The sequence below is a fragment of the Rhopalosiphum padi genome, chromosome 2 (genome assembly GCF_020882245.1).
Source record: "Rhopalosiphum padi isolate XX-2018 chromosome 2, ASM2088224v1, whole genome shotgun sequence".
Lineage (NCBI taxonomy): Eukaryota > Metazoa > Arthropoda > Insecta > Hemiptera > Aphididae > Rhopalosiphum > Rhopalosiphum padi.
In genome coordinates this window covers 90,658,670-90,676,993 of record NC_083598.1, presented here as the reverse complement: position 1 = coordinate 90,676,993, position 18,324 = coordinate 90,658,670, and the positions used below count along the sequence as shown (strand labels likewise).

General features: G+C 23.7%; 1 protein-coding gene across 1 annotated transcript in view; it reads left to right on the top strand.

Annotated features, from left to right (window-relative positions):
* Window positions 1-267: 267 nt before the first annotated feature.
* Window positions 268-18,324, top strand: part of LOC132920315 (rap guanine nucleotide exchange factor 4) — a 197,338-nt gene continuing 179,281 nt past the window's right edge. The window contains exon 1 of the mRNA XM_060982598.1: window positions 268-782. Within this exon, the coding sequence (XP_060838581.1) occupies window positions 745-782 (38 nt within the window). The 5' untranslated portion in view covers window positions 268-744. The remainder of the gene's footprint in view (window positions 783-18,324) is intronic.

Below are 18,324 nucleotides of genomic sequence, written 5' to 3'. Positions count from 1 at the left end.
ACGTGCGAGTATAGTTGATTAAAGGCGAGTGCTCGCGATTTTCGGAAGGCGACTCATCGGGTTTTCACTTTTCTCCGCCGCGCCGACCGGGCGGGCGGTGAGGGGGTCGGGGGGGTACCGTCCGCCGCGGTCGTGTCGCACGTGCAGTTACGCGGCGCGCCGCCGGCCGTTCAACAAGTAGAAACTTCCGCGCAATCCCTCGGCCGGTGCGGCGCGCAGGGCGCACGGAATAATACCTCCGCGGCGACGAGGGCTCGGAGGCGGCCGACACGTCGCGGTAGCGTCGACGGCAGTCGTAGTAGTACGCGCGCCGCGATGTGTACACCGCCGCGGTCGTCGTGCACGTCGTGTCACCGGTCATCGGTACCGCCGGAACCGGCGCGATGAAATAACAATAATATTATAAAATATGATATAATTATATTATTGCGATCGTGTCGTACGAGTGCAGTCTTACCGATCGTATTGTCGTTCAACACCACACACACACACACATATATATAGTATTATATTTTATGCGTATATTGCCCGTAGTGCGGTGTGCGTTTCTGCAGTCGATAATAATAATATTATTATTAGTTGTGTTCGATTTATCGCATTTACCGACCGATACTGTAATTGAACTCGTCACTCGATCGCGTGTGTAGTGCGCGAATACCAATCGCATATTGTAAATATATTAAACGGTTTTTTTTTTATTTTGTCGATTTTTACGTCGTCGTCGTTGTTGTTATTGTTACTCCAATGGCAGCTACCGAATGGATCACGGCGATCGACAAAAGGTACTTTTCACCCATCCACCTTACATATATACGTCATGGCGTGCTACGATGATTATAAGTTATAAACTTACAAGTTGTACAACTATAATATTATATTATGTACGTCATGCAATGGCGTAGCCAAGGGGGGGGGGGGCTAAAGGGACTACGGCCTCCCCCATAAGCCGTATTTGTTTTATACAGTTTACAAATATTTAAATTTAAATATGGAAATTGTCTCACAAATTTTAATTACTTAAAATAGTAAAATATACGTTAACGGCAAATCAACGTTAATGTGTTATCAGTATTTTTGTTTCGTTTTTGATTTTCAATAATTCAAGTATAAGCCCCCCCCCCATAAAACAAATCTTGGCTACGCCTCTGTATACATGCATAATATGGTTTGATTGAAATATCTAATTAACAAAAAATCGGTATTGTTAGATGAGAAAAATTATCAGGTGGTTTAGGTCTGAGTATGTGGCTTACAAGTGCAAACCTCGTACAAGGTAAAATAAGTTGCGAGAAATTAGTAGTATTATTAGAATAATATTCAACGGAATAATCATAAAACGTATATTATGGAAATAAACCTATCGTTTATTATTAATTTTTATTTTTATTTTAATAGTTAAGATTTTAAGAACCCAACTAAAAATAATACATATTTCTTGAAAATTATAAATATTGAAGGAAGTTACGTCATTGTTTATTTCTTATATTTTTCAGAATTTGATTTTAGAATTAATTGACATAGTCTTCAATGAAAAATTGGCGATCAAATGTATCGAAAAAATGTAAATTAAATGTATTAAACTAATTTGAGTATCGTCTACTAATTTTAATTCTGCTTTTTTTATTTTTTTTTATCGCTAACCATTTTTATGTTTTAAAATCATATGAATGATTAATTTATTAATACATATATTTTTATCTATTGATAATTGTTCAATATGTTTTTTTATTGAGTAAACGATTATCACTCATTATAATGTTTTAAATTCGTGGGTTTAAGAAAATTAATATTATGACAATAACTAAATTCCTAAACGCCTAACAAAAGAGTTTTTCTTGTATTTGTACATATGGAATCTATTGTTACTCATATAATGGATACAAAACCGTGTATTATACGACCCATGTAATAATGGGGATCCTTCAACTTGATGAAAATTGATTTATTTTTGTTTATTTACTTGATTTATAACCGAGTAAAGGACTTTATTATACGAAGTGGTCAGTTCAAAGTTTGACGTTTTATCTATAAGATTACATATACTGTCGTAGTGTCTGGTACCGTGTAGGTATAACTACAAAACGCAACATGAGCACGAGAAAAATCAAGTGGGTTGATTCTCATTGAGTCAAGTTTGTAGGTAGATAAGACTTAATAATTATAATAATATACAAAATTTTATTTTGATGTTCATTACATAGCTATAATTTTCAAGTTTCAACTGATGAATACCACTTTACTTTCGAACTTCATAAGAATCTTAAAGATTTGATCTCCTTTTATAATAAATTATTACACTATATTTATTATTTACTCGTATCAAGAATGTACTTGTATTTTAATGTATAAATGTATAATTAAGTATACAATGGCTAGGAGTGGGAAGAATGTCATATCGAATAAACTATCTTTGTAATTTGTATTTACAAAACAGTGATGAGTCTTAAGGGTTAAACAATTTATTTGAATTCTGCAGAGGCGTAGAACAGTATAAAAACCGTATAAATAGACTTTGAATTATTATATTTTTTGTTGTAAATTTTTATTTCAAAATATTATTTTTATAGACTGTTTTCTCTATAATTGTTCAAAATGAGAGATTATAATAGTTTTTAATGTCTTGGTAATAATGTTATCTGAAAAAAGAATGCAAAATGTATTTCATTGATTAATTTAACATCTATTTTTGTTTAACCATTTTCAAAAAAATTAAAAATAAGCATTATTGAAATCATACACATATACTTACATACACATTTTATTTTAATATTTATCGAAGTGTAGACGGCATTTCAATAATATTCAAACAAAACATAATTTACAAATAATAAATTATATAATATTATGATAGGTATTAGGTATGTGAATTGTATATTATAATATTATATAATAGGTTTGAAAACATAATATCAAAAATGTTAGTCTTCCTAAGAAAGATCGACTTATACAATAAAATGTAAACCTACTGTTAATAATAGCTTTAATATTCTTGTTTGTAGCAATAATATATAAATAACACCATATAAATATTATAAATTTAGTTCTAGTACCTAACAACTAATTATGTAACATACACAAAAACTTTGCTGTTGATGTTTTTTAAGTTCAATAATAAAAAAAAAAAATAGGTTTATATAGTATTTAATGTATTTTACTGTCTAGATCATTTGTATCTTGTACAGTTGCTATCAAAGGGCGTATACATTAATAAGTGGGTTACTAAATATTTTTGAAAAATTAATCAATTGATTTATTCATATTTTCTGTTATTTTTCTTTGATTTGTTGTAGTTTGCTTACATTTTTCATCAATAATATTTCTTTCAAGTGCTCTTTTGTTCCGTATTGCTAGTTATTGTATTTTTTGTCTGTTTCATTTGATTTCTTCTCTAGTTAATGTCAGGCATTTTTCACCTTTTCAATTCTTAGGATATTCTTAGAAATAGAGTAATATTTTATTTTCTTCTTATTTTTTCATCCTTGTTTGTTTATTCTAACAGAACGTGAGTTTTTCAAATTACACGGATTTTACATATTGTATCATCGTCTAAAATGTGTTCAAGTATTTTTTTTGGTTTTTTTTACTATTAAAATTAAATTTTTAACAGAACAATTAATTTGTTGGTTTTTTAAGATAGTATACATTATGCAGGTTAAGTTATTATATGTTTTTAAATTTTATTTTGTTTGTATATCAAATAAAAACACGTTGAAATTACAAAATAATATGTTATTTACTAATTTATCGTAAAATTCGAGTTTTTAAATTGTAAAGGTTAAAAATCCTAGGTTTATTAAAAAATTTCCCGACAATTTGTCATGAAGTATCATTAAATGTTTTGTAATTTAAAAATAAAAATAAAAAACAAAATATAGACGTTTGAATTATTGTAGTTATTGCAGTGTTTATTTGTATACTATAACTACCATCATAGAAGTTTATTAAATTTCAAAATGTATGATTTACATGTACAATTTATGATTTTAAAAGCATTAAATTCAACATAAATGAGAAATGTGTGTTAAAAATAGTTAAAAATATAATATATTATGTAGGTATAGCATAAGTGTGTATTTGTGTGAAGAGCGTAATGTTCATAAGTTATATAAGTATATTCACTATAATATATTTATAAAAACTTGGTTACAGGTATGAAGATATTTATGTAGCACCAAAAATTATATACAAATATTTTATTACTTAATTCTTAATTTTTAAAAGTCTAGCAATTTAAACTTTCGACACTAAAAAACAGTTGTAATTTATGAAACTAACAGGGAAGACGTATTTTAAAACTGTATATAGTTTATAATTATTTTATGTTTACTGTATATTTATGATGAGATGTATTGACAATTTGTCTTAATTATGTCATACAGATAAATTATTATTATAATTAGTATTCAATATTATATTTTAGAGTGTATTAAAATATCATGAAAGTATTAATTAACAAATTGTTTATTCAAGCATACAAATTTTCAAATTTTAACAAGTACGTTTTTAATTCAATCATGAGGAAACTCAGTTTACAGATATTATACTAATTGCTATTTACTAAAATTTTATCATATTTTAAAATGGAAAATTTATTTTTTCATTTTACCTACATCAAATTAATTTACTTACTTATCTAGTTATATATTTTAAGTATTAAAAATAAAATATATTTAATAAAAGTAAAAAAAAATTAATTATGTTTCATCTGATGAGATAATTTTTTAAATTGTACCTATAATATAATATTTTGTAGTTGGAAAATTTGTTGTTTTTTTAAATTTTATTCAGTATAGTTAAACCTTTTTCATAATTTAAATTTGGAACAAAAGAATCTCATTATTTTTATATTTTTTGTTCCCTATGGTTGTTGTTTAAAATATATTCTCTTTTGTCTCATTTGTCTTCTTTTTTTTTTAAGAAATATTGAGATAAATTATACATATTTATAAATCTATTGGATATATATATAATAGTATATTTTTAATGCAATACTTTTTAATTTTATATTTTTTGTACTTACATTCATTTTCCAGTACAATTTTTCATTCTTTGCAAAAGTAAATTGTAAATTAATTTAGTATAAAATATAACATAATATAACATTTTAATTATACATAGTAAAATAAAATATATATTTTATTAAAATTATCTACTTGGTTTTATATCATATTAATATTTAAATGTTACATATTACGTTATTTTTTTAAATTTATTTTGATACTCGTAATATGTGTAAAGAGGTAGTTTGAACATATTTTTCAGCTTAGAAAGTACAAATCTAAGTAGCCTACAATTTTTTTTTTTTAAATGGTTTTGGTTTTTCTTTTACCTTAACAATTATTTAATACACATTATACCTTAAATAATAAAGTAGCAAATGTTTAAATGTATAAGCTATAAATTGATTTAAATCCTACAATTTAACAGTTAAATGCGTAAATAATTAATATGATTAATTCAAAGAGTTTATTTTTAGAACATCTGACACTTATAGTAGCTAAGCTTCCTGATATGCAATTTGTTTTTATTTTAAACTGTTGGATATATTATTGGAAAATTGTTTGTTAGAATCCATCAGCATAAAGTATCCAACGTATCTTCGTTTTGCGAAGGGGTTTTAATAACTTTGAAAACTGCAAATGAGCTAGCGTTCGCAAGCCACCTAGTTTTAAAATAAATATTTAAGCAAGTTTTAAACAGTCAAGTAATTGAATACTAGTTTAAACATTACCTGATGAGGAAGCGTAAGAAAATACTCGTATGTACAAAATGATTGTTGATGTGAATCACTATATATAACTTATATATATATATATATATACCGTAAAAAGTTAAATAATACAGTTTTGTTACACTGTTATTTCTCTGTGAATTTATGTAAATATTTGTATTATAAAAATTTTATTGTTTATGCCAACAATATATTATCGGCGATGTTCATTTTTCTAAAAATTATATTTTTCAATATTTTAATATGAACCAGGTCATGTTTTTTAAATTTTAGACTAAGTGAATATAAAGATAAATATTACAGTTTTACTTGTTAGTGTATTATGTACAATAAATTATTGAGAGTACAATTTATATCTTATATAAATATTTTCATAAATACTAAATGGCAAACACTCATAATATAGGTACTTAATATTTTTTTAAAGTTTTGGAACAAATATTACATAAATAGATTTTAAATTTTACCTAGCATATCCTAACCTAATTAAATTTAATTGTGGATTGGTACCAAATACAAATCAACGAATAATATTTATTAATTAAGTCATGATTGCTTATTCAGTTGATGATTAGTAATTATCCAAAGACCAAAATATAGAATAACCTGTACAGCTCATATTAATGGTTGCCGAGTGTCAAGATGATGAACTGGACGGGTTGTAATGAAGTTTATATTCTTGAAAAAAATTATGCTTTTAGTCTACAATCGTTATATTTTATTTCTAGTTGAGTATTAAAATTTGTAAGTTTAAAGTATGAAGATTAAATTTTTTCTTCTGTAGGTACGTGGCATTTTGTAACAATAGATATATATAAAAATATAATACATAAAAGTTTTATACTTTTATTTTTGAAGCAAAATATATAAATTGTAACGATTTCTCTAAAATGAAAAATTGGTATAATATATGGACTATAACTGTAAATAAATAATTAATAGTTATCAAAATTAAGGGAACATTTTTTTAAAACAATCCGATTGTGTGATTAATATTTATTTTATTCAAATTTCTCAATGACTAATCCAATAAATTAAAAATTAACTGTAACGAAAATAATTATCATAAAAAGTTCTTATATATTATACTGTATGAAATACGATATTCTATTCTCCCTCGGGTAAACCACTTATTTTGGAAGATCACTCAGATGGATTCATTTTAAGTATATTATATTACCGATATAATAAAAGAAATTGTTTGATTATTCTTTAAAATTTGAAAGAAGTGATACATCATTATATTAGAAAAACTATTCTGTGTATAGTTTAATATTATTCAACATGCAAGTAAATGTTTAAAAAATATATTTGATATAATTAAAATACATATTATAGTAAGTAGGTGCTACTAATTTTCAACACATATATTAAATTATAACTTTTTTTTGTTAATAACAAAATAATAAAATGTACTTTTATCTAATTAATTTTATATTAATTAGAACTATTTATATTTATAATACATTGAATACTAGAAAATATACTATATAGCTTCAACAGAGTTGAATAATTAAAAATCCCGGAACAATATAGTAACAAAATCCGTGTGAGAAACTGAGAAAAGACCTCTTGGTTGACCCAAAACAAGATGAGAAGACTTAGTATAAAAGGATATGGAATCATTAGGTGGCGAGGCACCATTTGGGAAGAAACAGCCTATAGATAGGGAAGGAGATTAGACTGGATGGAGGATTGGGTGTGAAATGGTTCTGAGAAGGTTTTTAACAAAAAAAATAAATTATAGGTACATAATATTATGTCTCTATTACATAAATATTGTGATTCAAATAGTTAATCATTTATTTAGACATTTACTTATACACATAAGAATTTTTACTGGACATGTAGTATTAGGTACATCGAATTATAACTTATACGCATTTAATGAGGGTTAAGGTGTTAACATCCGTGCACTAAATTTAGTGTCTACCAGGTTAATAAATGTCTTCCGTTAAACAACCTGATATGTAAGCTATTATTATACTCGTAATTGGGCGTATCCATTTCCGCTAAAAAAAGCTGACATTCGATTATCTTTATAATGTGTTTCCGGGTAAAAAAAAATCACTGGCACGAAATCGATTCTTCACGAATTGATAAAAATTATTTGGATTTTTAAAATTACAAAAACGTTAAAAATATAAGAATTTCAAAACATATTAAACTATTTTATGAGCTGAAGATGTCGTTCTATCTTAAACAAATCTCAAATTAAAGATTTTTACAATTATTCAACAAAAACATTTTAACAGATGATAAAAGTAAATTATAATTTATAGTGCACACAACAACAATTTATTATTATTTTGAGAAATACCCAAAAAATATTGTTCAACTATCTAATTAAAAAAAGAATTATAATATAATAAAATTGATACACAAATAGAGTAGATTTTTATAATACTACGAGTTAAGTAAATAAAAATAAATTAAGTTCAGCTTATAATATTTATATACTTAATATGCACTTTAATATTTTATCATCAATATTCACCCTTGAAAAATTATTACAAATAGATACATTTTTAAATATTTAAAATATTTCTTCTATTGAATGCTTGTATATTTAATTTTGTTGGCTATTTTATACTTGTTTACTTTACGTAAAACAAATGAATTAGTAATGCGCTATTTGTTGGTAAATTATTAAATGTCCAGTTGAACCTCTGATAACTTATTTATTGTTAACAATATGCATACATGTGTTGTTTTTTTTTAGTATCTTATAAATACTTGTATAGGAAAAAGTCCACATACTTCTGTATCGAATTTTATGACTTGGTCCTTTATTATCCTGGGATTGTTGGCATGGCAAACTGTGAACAGATCAATATTGTAGTACTTGTTTTACTCATAACGACCAACACACCTGTGGGTAAATATGAGCCTGACTAATATTTATATGTATTTTCATTTTTACAAAAAACTTTATTAATCGAATTTACATAAAATACAGGGTGATTATTTTAGTACTTTAATAGCGAATACTCGAAAACACAATTTTCCAAAGAAATATTTTTTAAAAACTTGACAGTATTAATAACTCTAATTTTTTTTTAAATATCTTATGGTGATAAGTGCATATAAATTTTTTAAAAATATTTTCATATTCTATGTATATCTTTAATGTTTAGATAAGCGAATTTATAATGCATCATACATTTCATAAAGTATACCTTTACCACTTCATTGTTTTTATCATAAAGTTCAACGCGTAGTGTTAGTTATAAAAAAAATAATTCTATAACTGTTAGATAATATGATACTTCTATTATTTTTTTATTTATTGTTTTTTAAAATTGTATTTTTAAAAAGAAATATTTTGTAAATGTTTATGAAATTATTAAACAGTAAGTATTTGTAACTACTTAAAATTCACTTTTATACTTATAAATAAAGCTTTAGTCATGTAAAATTATGCACGTTTTGCGTGCTTATTATATTATTATTTATATTGAAGTGTGTTAAAAGAGTACGTAATTTTAGTTTCAAAGTTTAAAATATTAATACAAATATTCAATTAATTAAAATTTTTTGAACATTTATAATAATATTTTTTGTATGCATATTTTAGTGTTCTATTGGAAATAATATGAATTAAGTACTTGTAATGGGTAAAAATCGTAAACAGTGATAGATTTAGTCAAAAATTGAAATTAAGATATTTGGAAAAAAATTGTTGCTATGTATTTTTAGATTGTTGTACGATAAATTTAGATAAATTAAGAATTTAAGAATTTAAGTATATATATTTTTCATACATTAGAGATAAAAATGATAAAATTTAATATATATTTAAAATATCTAAAAATAACATACAGAGAGCCAAAATATTTTGAAAATTATATCACATTGTCTGTAGTAAAAACTAATATGAATATTTTATAAAAAAATGTAGTCTCAACAGTAATTAATTTTTTAATTACTGAAAAAATCAATTTTGTTTCAAACTGGCTTACGTAAAAATTTCCTTTTTAGCATTTTTATTTTTATTGATTTTTTTTTTAAATTAAAGAATTTTTTACTTTTGACCTCACAAAGCATAACAAAATTAAATTGTTACCAAAACTACCTTTAACCTAACCTAACATTATTTCAATATCGTAGCGTTGACTTTTTCGATATTTTAATTTTTAAGTAAAGTATGTGTATAATGTAAAATATTACAAATTTAAAATGCTTATATCTAGCTTAAAATTTATATAGTGAAAAAAATCAACGTTACTTCATTAATAATGTTTTAACCTACAACTTTGATAATAATAATATGAAAATTAAATCTAATATTAAAGCTAATACAAAACATGATTTGTTATACCGAACGTAAATTTGTTGTATTTATGTAAGGCAGGAACAACACATGCCCGGGGTGTGGTGTTCTCTTACGTCGAAATGTTTATAGTTTTAAGCTTTAAGGGTACTTATTATAAATATATAAAATACGGTTTGATGATACGTCGAAATAAATAAATGTGGAATATTATATAATATAGATATGTAGTATGTACACAGGAAAAAATATATATAAGTTATAAAATGTATGTTACGCTAAAAGTACGAATACAGTAAAGAGGATTTACCGGTACCTATATCGATAAAACCTAGGATATACAAAATAGTTTGGTGGGACATCGAATGATTTATGCAGTTCAGACTTTTACAAACGAGATTTAGTAAATATTATTTATGAATTTATGATAAACAACCAACGTTGGCAAAAGTCCGAAATTTTTTACCAATTATGTGATATTAATAATAACTATTATTTACAATTTATTTAAAGTTGGCATATAAAAAAAAAAAACGATTGATTGAATAATTTAGTATTACCTATATTTAGTACATATTTTATAATAACCAAATTTTGAGAATCGGTAATTATTCCAGACAATAAAATTGGTATTTGTCAAGCAGTAGTTTTTGACTGATAAACAAGGTTTAAATTATTAATATTACATAATTGGTAAAAAATTTCGGACTTTTACACATACTGGTTGTTTATCCTAAGATTTACCAAATATCGTAAAAAATCATTCGAGGTTTGACTAAACTATTATTTGTATACCCTAGATTTTACCGGTATTTGTATAATTTTACCATAGTATTTATATTTATTTATTATTATATTAATAATGTTATATGTATATGCCTATTAGCTATTACTATCTTGGGAAACAAATAGGTAGATATAGGTATAATAAAAGTTTTATGTGTAGCAATAATATATAAAAATATTACGAGGAAGTAGTACATGTTTAATATATACCTACTATTAATGTAAACTTGTTTATTAAAACAGAGTAAAGAGTAAACATTCATTTAAAATAAAATATGTTATTTACTTAATTTTTTTGAAATAATTCCTTATGCGGGTATCTATTGTCAATATTTTAAAGTTATGTAATATTATATATATATTTTTTAATTTTATTTACAAAACCAATAATTTGTAATTAATTATTAATTATTGTGGTATACATTATGACTTGGACATGAAAAAAAAAACAGTTACCCAATGGTGACACTTTATAAGCAGATTTGATCAGGAATACTAAGGTTGATTATAATATTTAGGATGATTGAAATTCGAGGAAGATTTCAGTCTCTACACTATTTTATCTTCAGCCTGTGAAAAGGATTACTAGGAATAGTGTCGGAACCAAGAGCAGATATTTGTGTATTTGAGTAATTTAAATTTGAGAGCTAATACACGACTTTGGCATATTATGTTATTATGGTTTGTTTAATATAATATTTTATTTAAAAATTAGTTAAATGATTTAAAATCCAAGGCCTAACAATGATGACTTAATTATGAATAAACTAATGTTTATAGTTATAAATTATGAAACTATACTTATATTATTTTTAATTTAAAATTATTATATACATATATATATATTCACATACTTCTAAAATATAGGTAAGTATAGTATAACATTCATACTTGAGAAATTAACGATTTTAAATACCTACATATTAACATATATTAAACATATAATTTATTTACATATTAAATAAGTAACTTTAATGAGTTTAAATATTAAACGAATTTTTGAGTTTGTTAACAAAATATAAGTAACTATAATTTTATTTATTATTATAGTAACATAAATTATGAATAGTATTCATTATTTAACAATTTAATATGATACATTTACGATTTATATAAAAATACATGTAATTATAAGTGTCTATCGCATATTCGCATGGTAGATCTACAAAATCAAGATTAATCATACTGCGTTTTAAATTATTTATTTAGATTTTTTAAATTATATTTTTAAAATATTATGAATGATAAATTAAAATTGTATAAATGTTGTGTACTTAAACATAGTACTGTTTGTATAATAGTATAATCAGTTTAGTGTTCTTTAAAATATAAATAAAACGATATGAAATATGAAATGTTTCTAGTATGAGATTAGGTTAAAAATATTAGATTTATATTTTCATAAAGTCTTAATTTTGAATAAAATAAAAATATGTATAACAGTTAATGATAGAAATCTTATAATATTCTACAAGACGTATAGTCGTGAATAGTATCCAATATTACCTAAACCTAATCTTTAATATTAATATGCAATTAAATAACAGTATTAATGTATTGTATAACAATATGATTTGTCAGTAAATACAATTTTAATACATTATAATATTTCAATCATCTATACAGAGTGTATTACAATGATCCGACACATTTAAATGTAATATAAAATTGTCATATCTCTATGAAATACCGCGTACCTATAAATTATTATTATGTTTTTGTCGATTTAAAAAATTAAATTATTGTAGTTATATTTTTATATTAACCGATGTAATAATAAAACATAAAATGTACGAGTAATATTGCATAGTTGTCAACAATATTTTATGGGCCGAGTTCGAATTCAACCATATTCATAAAATATACATCGATCGAATATTATATTATGTGTATATACTTAGTATTATACTTGTCAAATTTTACATTGTTCGGAGTACTGACAATTTTTTTTTACCCATATTCATAAAAGCAAAATTTGTTTTATTTAATAACACGGGTACATAAAAAAACTAATAATAAATCCATACATTTATATAAAAATAGTTTATATTCAAAACGAAATAATTGTCAAGACATATTATTATTTTATAATGCCTCAGAGATGAAAAATTTCGATAGCTCCGCTTACCTACTAAGTTTTATCGTTAAAAAAAATGTTCTGCCTTATATCTTTTATTACCAAATATTATTGATTTATTTTTACCAGTCTAAATATTTGTTTTCCTAGTTGTATATAGTAATTCTTCATCATATTTTGCTTCCTACGCTGTGGAAGTGTTGAATATACTCATTATCGAGTTATGAGTTTAATTCTGGGATCCGGCTTCGAGGAAGTTATGGTTCAGTAATTCCTGCCGATGTAATTGGCTGTCTGATAATAGTTGTTACTTGTTGCGATGGCTATAATATCTAAACGAGCGGCCAAGGCCAAAAAAATCCTATACTCCTAAACCTAAATTATTGTTTGAATATACCAAGTTGCATAAAAATGCGTCTGTATGACCCACCGTTTTATGAACGAAAATGATATTATTAGTTCTGTTGATTGAATATGTATAATAATTTTATAACTCTTATATTAATCATCGATATTTATTGTTGTTTTACACACACACACACACACACACACACACAAACACACACACATATATATATAAATATGATGTAAATATATTATTTTATCATACTAATTTATAATAAATTTATAACAAAATATACCTTATATTTGTAACTAATAAAGTACCATAATACGAAGGTTTAAACTTTCATTTTTTTTATTTTTTTTAGTTTTTTAAATGCTTAATGATGAATAATATTAAATATATCGTAAAAAATCAAATATATAGTTAAATTTGAAGATAAACGAGTATATATTTATAAGTTTTGAATTTGCTTAAATCAAAATATAGTTATAATATTATTATTATTTTGTGTACATACATTTTATTTTTTGTGTAGAAATTGTTTCTATTTTTATTATTTTTGAATAACAGGTACATAATGCATGTTATTATTGTATAACTTAGCTGCATAAAATAGTTGCAAAGGTACCTATATCCAATCTCAATGTAAGATACACATTACCTTTATAATAATTTTATAAATGATAATATTATTATTTATTAGTATACATATATGCGAGTTATATCTAAGCTTTTACTAAACATGATTATAAAAAATAATAATATATTATGTTTATTTCTTTTAAATCTAACAAATGAATGCCCTGGGATAGGTATTTGTCAGGCTTAATGTTTATCCGTCATATTCTACACGTCATAACACTTTTGTTGTAATTACTTGAATCCTTTTAAACCTATTTTGAGATAAAATATATATGTTGTCACGTGTCACTCGCTATACAATGTATAATGTATTGAAGAAATATCTAAAAATTGGATGATAAATATTAAATAATTAACAATATAGATAAATCATAATATTTAATAAAAAAACTATTTCTTGGTTTCAATCAATATAATTATCTAGTATGTATATTAATTTATAATTAATATGATAAACTAATATACGTTATAGATACACAGTATATAGTTTCATGGATACACAGATTTTGTGGTAAATATTTTAAATTATTTTTTCATCTCAAAATGTTAAATTAATCTTATAATACGTTCAAGTAAAAACAGACTGTAACAAATGTAATTTAGTAAATAATTGCATTTTCTGGCATTTTAAATAATTTATTTTATGGTATTAGAGAAATAAATAAAATAAAATAAACATTTAATTAATCATTTGTCTATTTTATTTTAATCTTCGAAATAAGTATTTGGGTTTTTGTTCAAAATTAAAATTCTAAATTAGTATAATATATACTAGATCTAATATTATTAAAATGATTTATAGCTTTGTAAAACCTTTTTTAAGGACTTTTAAACATTTTAATAATTGAGAAACTACTCGTTTGAATCTTGAATTAGATTCATCAAAATATTCAAACAAATTATCCACTAAATAATTCACAATAAAAAAACAGGGTTTCCATTTTAAAACTGAAGATTGTTTCTTCATAGAGCACTTTTTAAGTAGCATAAAAAATTTCATTAATTTGAAGATATATACTTTTAGGATTTAAAAATTCCATAGATCTGAATAAGAATAATTAATTATTAGAAAAATAATAATAATGGGGCTTGGTGAATCACTCTGTGTATCTGAAATAAGTATTGCTAAATATATAAGATCTAATATAAGTAGAAATAATTTTTTTTTAAATTTAATTTTTGTAGATACAAAGTTAAATTATGTATATATTTTCCATGTTTACCAAATGCATAAGTTAATAACCAATTTTTGTTAATATCTTATACAGCTATAAGCCTGCTATAATTCAAACATATCTTAATACATTATTAGTTAAGAGATAGCCATACTCGCATATGTTGTCTCTGTCTTACTAAATTACATTATAACAAATAGAATAAATAGAAATAGATTTGTTCAATAGAATTAATTTTAGCTAGGATGTTAGCTTTAATATTAAAGTGAGTTATAGCTATGTAAAATATTACAACTTTAAATTGATCATAACTCGTTTTAAAATGGTAATATCAATAAAAACATATGTAATTTTCCAGATAATATTCTTAATTTTAAGTTTGATAATAGTTAAATTTACTCTAATATGTAAGCTAACATCACAAAAAGTGTTCTACTGAACGTAAATTTGTCATGATTTACGTTAGTTAGACAGAGACAACACATACGGATATGATGTTTTCTTAAGAAATTTTGGTTGTATTTAAATTGTATTATTATATATGATGGTATTTAAAAATAAGAAAACTGTTCAATACGAAAATAACTGTATATAACTATAACATTAGGGTACTACTTAAAAAGATTTAAATTATTTTAAAATAAAATTTCATGCAATAAAAACTAATTTTTTTAATAATAATCAATCCATATTAGTAAACCATGAATTTTTTGTTTTTGTATTTCATAATTTTTTTCAGTAATAATTTATTACAAATTGTAATAGTTTCAAGATAATGACAACAATTATTTGTATATTTTTATCTATCAAATTTAATATTTTTTGCATTTTGAAGCTAAATTAAATTATATTTACTTTTATACTGTAATTTAAAATTTAATGTGTGTGTAAAATAATATTTCACCAAACAGAAAATTCTAATAATATATTTTTTTAATAATAAAAACATTTTTCTTAACATTAATAAACTAACAGTTATTTAATTGTATAGATTTAAAAATAATTATTATTTTGCATATTTTAATAATTATTTTACTGTATATTTTATGGCATATTGTGGTACGTTTAGTGATGCTTATAAATTCGTGCTCTATTTATCCGCGACTTAAATTATTTGAACGATGGTAACTGTTGTTAAGACATATATATATATATATATATATATTCAACTAACTTAGTATATAGCTTTAAATATCGATGACTTTTAATCACTACAAAATATTTATTTTGTTGACATCGTCTGTTGCTACGCGTTAAAATCTGATACGAATAAAAATAAATATTTATTGATAAACATGCTAAAGAGATTCGAGATAAGAATTGCATTGGTTTTAGATTATTGTAAAATGGAAATGATAAACGTATTTATCAAGTACTGGAGTACAATACGTATTTTAATATGCTGGAAACACATCGTAAATGACTTAGAAAATACAACTATGTTAATATCAATAATATATTAGTATATTTACTATCCAATCGAGGTAGCAGACTGGTAGCGCTTGCTAATCTCTATGTGTAAAAAATTTAAATTATTTTCTTGAGAGGTCAAAATAAAATAAAAATAAAGAAGTCACAATTTATTACTAACCGGCACCATTCTTTAAAGAGTGAAATGTAATATATTTAAGTATTTTATATAAGTATATAAGTATTAACTTATATGTACAAGATTCTCAAATATTTGATACGCAGTATGGTATTTTATATATACTGAAACAATGTAATGGAAAATTGGTTTTATCTCCCGGCTGAATTGCAATTCTAGATCTTAAAAGGATCAGGATTCAGGAATAAATATTTATTTTATTTTGAATCAATAACTGTATTGAGGAATTATATTTTATAAATAATTTAATTTAAATAAATTATGTTTATTAGATATAATTTTTTTTTTAACATTTCAATATTTTCAAAAATAAGTGGACCGAGTACAAGTAATCACATTATAATATTTAATATTCAATGACATATTTCAATTATCTATAATTTTTTTTTTTTAATTAAATGAGCATTTCAATTTTGAAACTCATCGCCAATCATTGTAATTTAGGTTAATTATAAACAATGATAAGATTAAGATAATTTTTTAAATATAGTTATTTGTTGTTGTTTATAAATTATAAAATAACCATATAAAAGGTATATTAAAATTAATAATTGTTAATAATGAATACTCTATTGTGGTTAAGTGGTAAGAAAGACGAGTGCTTAATAATCATAATCTGTATTTTTCCTTATTGTTACTCAGTTTAACTTAAATAGGTTGTAGTTTTCCTATGAAAACAAGTGAATATTGAAAAGTACCTTTAGAAAGGATAGATTTGTTATATTTTTCTACGTTTTTCGGTTTTCCTATAAGTGTATTTAATACTTAGTATATCTTTTATAAAAACTTTACTGTTTTAATAGATATGTTTTAAAATTGAAAATTAGAGTGAATAATATATTAATTTTACATTGCTTACTATTATTTTCTATTAACTGTGATAAATAAATATACTAATAATTATGTGTTATAACAATAATAATTAGCACATCTATCTTTACAAAAATATTTTTATTTCGTTGAGTAATTTAATATTTAAATACCCTATGTCTAGCGCCCTATAAAGGTTAGCCCTGTATCTGCATATATATCACTCGTAATACTGCTTTACATTAATACGCGTATACTTCTTTAACATTATACAATAACAATAATGGTTGGTATATAGATAAATACTAAAACACACACTACTAATTACTTTAAAATTTCTTTTAATATCTAAGCTTTATTATTATTTTCTAATACTTAGAAACTTCACTAGTCAATTACAAAAACTTTAACAAATACTTTATTTTATGTAGAATATTTGATTTAAAAATTAATTGATTCAATAGTTGTCTTTCACTATTTTTCTTGCATGGACTTGATTCACATTAAATTGCTCTTCTAAGATAATTAGTTGAAATGTATTATACCTTATATTTATGTAATTGTGTATACATATTTACAAGTACTAGTTTCTTAAATTCTTAAAATAATTAGTACTACACCCTTTAGATTTCAGACTACAGATTTTGTGTCTGGTTTAAATAAAAAATAGGGACTATATAATATATCGAATTGTCCGCTTTGACGATCCGTTTAATTTTTAATATGTACCTACCCTAGTATATTGTGAAAAATATTTATTCAATAATTGGTATAAATTTACATATATTATATTATACAAACATTCATTAAGGGGAAATACAAAGGGATATTAACATATCGAGAGGCCCTCCACTCAATTACTCACGTGGTATTCC